Raw genomic sequence first — 7,492 nt, forward strand, 5'->3', positions numbered from 1 at the left:
TGGACATTATTATTTTTTTTTTTTTCTTTTTTACCATGTTCTACATGTCATGTCATGTAAGTGTCGCTACATCACACAGTACAGTTTGTCTATGTAGTTTTTATTATATTGCTGCTTTGTTTTATGAATTGAAAGACTACCTTGGAAGTTACAACACACCACAAAATGGATGAATGCACATCTTGAAGAATTTATCCTCTGGTGAAAAGAAGATGCTTGCAGGCTAAAGCTAAGGCACATTTGTCAGTTTCAGGGTTTCCAACTCTCACGCATTGAGTCACTCACATTTCTCACACCTACACCCTACCTTACATTTCACATGCTCCAAAAAATATAATGCGCTATTGTCATAATGTAAAAATAAAGTCAGCAGATCTTAAACCTGTTCTTTATACAATTGCTCCGCAACTATCATCTGAAGAACTTGCGCTCTCAATGTGGTCTGCCTCATAACCAAAAAACCCTGGCTTCAAAGCTTGTGTCACGCAAAAGTGGACATGTAAAATGATGTTGTGCTGAGGCATGTAATTTTGAGGAAGATATCACATGACCAGTCTGAATGGAGCTTCATTTTGGGGGCGTGTGTCACAGCAGAGAAAGTCATATGATCAGTGATAAATGAAGCTTCATTTTTAACCAGCGCAAATGACGTACACAAGGATTTGAATCTATATGGCATGCAAACTGGAGGGAGTTCCGGTGTTTGCGAGCAGTCAGTTAACAGTTTGGAGTTTATGAAAATTATTGTGAGTTCAGGTAGTTATCCATTCTCATTCTCTATTGTTTTTTTTAATTTTATTATTATTTTTTTTATTATATTATCAACTTATCTTATTGGGACAGTTTTTAAGTCAGGTTATATTAGTTTCACGTCAACATCGCACTCTGGGGAGGGGCTATTTTTCAGCCGCAGCCTCCTGACTATCCGGACCCCTGGCTGGATGGACGTCCTAGTTGCCCCATCCCCCCGTCTCATCTGGCTAGATGGACCTCCTCTTGTTCCCTTACTCTATTGCATCTTTACAAACTGCTACTCCATCTGCTAATTCCCATTAGCGGTCCTGGTGCATTTTGTCTATCCGTCCTGGGAGTGGATCACTCCTGACTGTGGTTCTCCCCAAGGTTTCTCATTTTTTCCCCGAAGAGTTTTTGGAGTTTTTCCTTCCCGACATGGAGGGTCTAAGGATGTGGGATGCCCAGGACTTGAACTTTATTTAATTCATCTGCTGTTTCTGACTGGGTATCATATTGCCTCTACAAAGCCCTTTGAGACAACCTTGTTGTGATATAGGGCTATACAAATACAATTGAATTGAATTGAATTAAAAGTAAAAAGCTAGAACATACCAGCCATTAAATACCCCTATTCGATAATTAGCAACAAATGATAGGAGCACATAAAGCTTTTCACACTATGTAGCATGCCAAGAAAAAATTCTGACATGTCTGACTTTCCAAGTCAGGAGTCGGGAACCTTTTTGGCTTAGAGAGCCATGAACACCACATATTTTTAAATGCTGTGAGAGCCATACAATATGTTTAAAACTAAAAATACAAGTAATGTGTGCATTTTGTGTAATTTCAACACTTTTAAAGTACAATAAGTCTGAATTCTTTTTAAAAACATAGTTATGCTGTTGCTAATCAATGAGTATTTCTTACCATTAATGCGACTTCTGGTGCTGCATGGTTTTGCTGGTGGCTTTGTAGTCTGGTTGATACTTGGATACTTATGCACGGAGTACCATTAGTGCACACCGAAACAAGTTTATCCATCATTAGAATTTTTTCTTTACCGAACTCAGTGAAGGACTTGAATAAATCCTCCCCTCTTGTTGTCCCTTTCATAGTCAAAACCTTCCAATCACGGTGAACTGCGATAAATAGCTTACGTGTTGACTCATCCAAAGCGAGAGAAAAAACGGTGCTGCATTTATGTCCTGCTGAAAAGTACGATACTGCTTGTCTTTTTTTGTTTTTGCCATCTTCTCAAAAGGGTTTCTAAAATGAAATGACAATGCGGAAAGCTGAAAATGAGGAAAGTTTACTTCCTGATCTCACGCACACGCGCACATAGGCCCCTATTTTCGACAGCAAAATATGGCAACTCCCCTTGAGCTGTGTCTCATCTGCGTTGTGGGCTCACGCAGCCAATGGCATGGGACATGGGGGATCTAACGTACCACATTTAGGTTGCTATTTGATGATATCTAGTGTGAAGTGCGGAAGTGTTGTCGGAGCATTAAAAAAGTTAACATACACTGCAAAAGTTACGTGTGCTCATTACTGCACAACACCAGCGTAAGACCGTTGACAGTCGCCGTTTTGCGCAAAAGAGTATAACAAAACTTTTTTTTTTTTTTAAATAAAAGATTTGTCTGCAAACCAGATGCAGCCGTCAAAAGAGCCAGAAGTGGCTCGCGACCCATAGGTTCCCAGCCCCTGTTCTCAGTCAGAGTTGTGAGTCGTCCGAAATCCCATATTACCAGTCTATGAAAATGTTACACTACGCAAGGTGATCGGCACATCTGACCTCATGGCATCGGCCATGATAGTCAAAGTTCTCCACAACATGTTTATTGGGCCAAAAACACGCTACAATGGTGTTGTCTGAGCTCAGCATTAGTCCCACATCCCCCCAAAAATATTCCCAAATATGATGGATGGATAAAAGTCAATGACAATAACAGTCTTTAGTGTTACATGATGTACCTGCATATATGTATTGGATGTATGTAGAAGATATTGAAATTTGGGAGAATCCTAAATATTTCATGATTTCATCTGCTATACAGTCTCCTGTAGAGCAGGTGGCAGTAAAGAGCTACATTACTGAAGCTTTGCATAATGAACCTTCAGCTGAAAACATTCACATTTCACATTACTGACGACCCGCTAACGTTATATAACAATTTCTTCAAGTTAATTAGGCCCATTCAAAATCAGTGTTACTAATATGAGTAATCTATTGCTAACATTAGGCTAATGTCAATAGGTACATGCTATTGTGTAATTGCTGACTATATTCTTCGGAAGACTTTATTCAAATATTTCTCAGGAGAGAATGATTAGATGAGGTGAGTCAGGTATTACTTGCGTTTTATTAGTCATGGCTCAACCACACTGGTAATGGTGAGTAGTTTTGCCCCCTCCCCCCCAAACGGGCCCCCTCCCCTTATTTTGTCTTGTTTGTATAATATACATGTCAATGTTTCTGTTCAATGAATCAAAAGTAATTTAAAATGAATAACTTGTATGTATACATGTAGAAAAAAAACTACCACAAAAAAAGGCTATACCGTTTAATGTTTTCTACCTTTAACTGGAGTTAGAGTTGAAGAATATTTTATTCTTTAAGCAGAATGCAGATGCTGAGAATTTTCAAATGGTTTGGGAAATATCATTTGAAAATCATATTAATATAGTGTAATTAAAATTCTCACTTTGCTTATATTTAACATTTTGATGCATAACTTGTAAATGTAGTTAAGGAAACATGAACTGAGTCCCATTAAAATCTATATTGAACCAAGATGGGGCCCTCTTGTGGTTTGTAAAAGTAGTTGGTGATGAGGATGCATCCTCTGATACAGTGACTTTTACATGGGGCCAATAAAGCTGAGAATTCATGGCCTCTAAAATGTTACATTCTACTTTTATTATTCAGGCTGCAGAATGAGAATGATAAGATCAGAGCTGGACTGAAAGGAGTTACATGTTGTTTACAATGGCTCAGTTCTTAGCGTAACCAATCCATGGTCTGTTAAGCTATCACACAGAGTGCAAAAAAATAATATTCAAAAAAAGTGATGTGACAAACACATAATGATAGCAGAATAAAATGATGCACTTAGAGCTGTCCACTTCTGGTTGAAACTTGCTTGACTGATGTAAATGGGAGGTGCTGCTATTGACACCGAAAGAAAAACAAAATAAAACATTCACGGGCTGGATTAAGGGCTCCTAGGCGGGTTATAGGACTTAACAAAGGTGGGAACAACACTGTGAATATTTTACAGAATGAATTGTGTGATGGTGAACTGAAATGTTGACTGGTAGACTAATTGGACTGCTTCATTAAAGGATGTTGGAATACAATCAGGTAATATACCACTGCTGTGAGTGGGAGTGATCTAATTTTTATATTTATTTGTTATATTTTAAATGATCAGATTTGCATCGGGTTTTTTTCTTCAAAGACATACTGTCAAGGCAGGGGGGCATGGAGGACCCAAAAGCAGAGAAAAAATGTGAAGCAAGGCACGGTGGCGTTGAACTCAAACAATGTTTTAATGATGACTAACAAAAACACAAAGTACAAACAAAAAGAAACAGTTCAAACAAAACGCAGGGGTACTAACGAAAACTGTATCAAAACAAACTAATCGGAGGAACAGGAACACAAGGGCTTGGACAGGATATTGACATCAGATAGACAATAACCAAACAAAAACAAAAAGCACATGGGGGAATTTTAAATACAGACATAGGGTAAAAAGACAATGAGGCACAGGTGGGTGACATAAGAGGCAGCGGATTTGTCAACACACAAGGAAGAGGCCACAACAGATGAAATCAATGGGTAATCACAATGACCAGACACACTAGGGCAAAATCTTAACAAAACTCAACTCATGGCATGACATACAATACGAACATGATGATTCATATTGTAAACTGTTTAATTTGACTTTAAATGGATTTTAACTGATAGGGTTACACAAACTTTTCTCTTTTAGTCACCTGTAACATACCATAATATATTGCAGATGAATAATAATATTATTGTGCATCTTCTCAAAATGCCACTTACAAATATACCCCTAAAATTGACTTCAAATCTTAATTTGACCAAGGTATGAAACAAATGTCGCTGAACTATGTTACCATCTGCAACCATGCCCAAAGGTGAGCGAGGTGCGTCCTCAGTCTCAACCTTTTAAATGTCACCTTGAGACAATCATGTTGCTGCCACCTGCATATGGGTGTTGACGACAGTTTATCAAAAAATATTTTCATTCTTTACATGATGCATTTTAGGAATTACAACACGATCAGTTATGAAACAAGTGTGTTGCAGACCACTATTTAATAGTATTTAAAGGAGAAATAAAGAACTGTGGCGAGCCTCAAAGAAGTGATGTTTCGCAGTCCTGTCAACATCCACCTGGATGCTCTTACTTTGCAAAACAAGTGTCACTACTCTCGCAGCGCGCATCTAGCCACCGCAAAACGGCTTTAATAAATCTCCGCAACACGCACCAAGAATCACGCCGTAGAAGATAAACATTCAACACGACAGTCATGCTTGCTTTCCCCCTGCGGTAGTCTCTCCTCTCCCTTCAGTCCCACTCACTGCTCTGCACGCCTCCTGTGACTGATGCCAAAGAGGACTAAATAGATTTTTAAAAAACGGGCAAACAGTACCTGTAACTCTACGCTGTAACTCTGACAGAAATGAGTCGGAAACACCGCTAGCTGCTGTCGTACTTGAAGGGAAAGTGTATAATCCATTAACCAGCGCCGCCAGGACGGCGACAGAGTGAGCAAGAGATCCGACTACTCCTGGCAGCCGTACTACAATATAGTACAATTTGGCGCTATGCCCCGCCCACCTGTTTTCCTATTGGCTGAAAGCGTTAACACGCTCAAACCCTGACATAAACCATAATTTCTCACATCGCTTTTAGGGTATTGTAGAATTGGAGGACATTAGCTCTTTCATGCACGAATTATGACTTTTTTTTTTTTTTTTTTTTAAATATACATGTACTTTCAGGGCATTCATTTAACTCATTGGCTGCCATTGACGGCGCTAGACGTCCAATCCATCCTGACTGGGAGGGGATAAGGCCATCAATTGCACTGAAAAATGAACATTTAAAGCGTCAGTCCTCTCAGTTTAAATGAATTGAACGTCTATCGTCGTCCATGGCAGTTAAGTACTATATATATATTTTTTTTAAATCAATAAAAAATATTTGTTGTTATCCATTTTTTTAATTCAGCTTGCATTAACATTGCATTTATTCATAAATTTATTTAAATCTATATAAAGAAAATATGAACATACAATAATCAATAATAATATAAAATAATAGTTATTAATTTCAATACTAATTTAAGTTAATAGTTTTTAAAATAAAAATAATGTCTTGAGTGCCCCCCCCAAAAAAAAAACAACCACAACAACAACAACAAAAATAAATAAATGACCAAAACTACCCAGATAGCAGACCGACGCTGAACAAACCTTGATTTTTCCATCAAAATCATCAGTATGGTTGACATTGAAATTTTTGACAATAAACAATGTTGAATCAACATTGCAAATACCGATGACACCTGACAGTGACGTTAAAACAACATTGTTCTATAGTGTGTCAGACACTGGGTTAAAACTGTTTTATAGTTGATGAAATAATGTTGACAAATAGTTGATTTTTGATTGACCGGGAAATATGATTGAAAAGTCATCGAATTATGGATGAGCGGGAGTTATTGTCAAAAAATAGTTTTGTTCGTGGTTGAGCGGGAAGACAGCATATCAACTCAAACGAACTCCACTGGAAACGCCTCATTTAAGGATAGCCATATTTAAAGCTAAGCCTGTTGCTTTTCTTCAAAGCCTTTATCAGCAATGATGTCTTACGGTAGAATAAACCGCGTTTGTCATCAAAGCTGTAAATAAAATGGTTTACCTGACACAACATGACAAAGTGGCTGAACTTGTAAGAAATGGTGCATTTGCTGTGATTGACATACAAGCAAAAACCTACTTAGCCTGGATGTTAGCTAAGTATAACTTAGTTCAGGCAAACGTAATTCTTTTTCCAATTGAAGCACTAAAACCACTAGATATGACACAATCGAGCCTTGTCGAAATTAATTTATTGAACACAACAGTGCGGTCATTTTTCCATCGTAGCTAGCTGACTAGCTAGCTCTATGCCCATATGTAGCCCTGATTTGGTTCGGGATTGGTTGAGAAACTCTCATCACCACAAAATACCGAAGTATGTTTAACTAACCGATGACACCTGCTTGAATTCATTGATATGAATTAACTGTGAATGCCGTTTAGTTTGTATTTTTCAGATTCACTGAAGAGGCAGATAATGATGGCCACATCACAATATGTGATTGCTACTGTTGTGCAGAAGTTGCTACGTTATGTCCCAGACCGAGACCGCCTTGATGGCAAAGTTCGCAGCAAAGCTTGTCAGACTGAGGAGGAGGCTTAAGTTTGAAATAATTTTACTGAGAGTTAATGAAGTTTTCTATTGTTGTGATTCAATTAAAAATAACTTTGAAATCTAGCCACGTTTTTATTATATTATTTATTCATTATTTAATTATTTAATATTTTTTTAATCATTCATGTTGTTAGAGCCACACAGCAGGCCTGTATGCTTCTTCCCCCCCCCCCCCCCTCCCATTAATCAGCAGTCATTCCACACACCTGTCCTGCACACCTGGTCATTACCACAGA

At 38.1% G+C, this 7,492-nt stretch overlaps 1 protein-coding gene across 1 annotated transcript in view; it reads right to left on the minus strand.

Annotated features, from left to right (window-relative positions):
* Positions 1-5,566, minus strand: part of zmat4a (zinc finger, matrin-type 4a) — a 97,017-nt gene extending 91,451 nt beyond the window's left edge. Inside the window, exon 1 of the mRNA XM_057831790.1 lies at positions 5,428-5,566. Coding sequence (XP_057687773.1) covers positions 5,428-5,514 — 87 coding nt within the window. The 5' untranslated portion in view covers positions 5,515-5,566. The remainder of the gene's footprint in view (positions 1-5,427) is intronic.
* Between the last annotated feature and the right edge of the window lie 1,926 nt (positions 5,567-7,492).

Source organism: Corythoichthys intestinalis, chromosome 3 (genome assembly GCF_030265065.1).
Source record: "Corythoichthys intestinalis isolate RoL2023-P3 chromosome 3, ASM3026506v1, whole genome shotgun sequence".
In the NCBI taxonomy this organism is placed as follows: Eukaryota; Metazoa; Chordata; class Actinopteri; order Syngnathiformes; family Syngnathidae; genus Corythoichthys; species Corythoichthys intestinalis.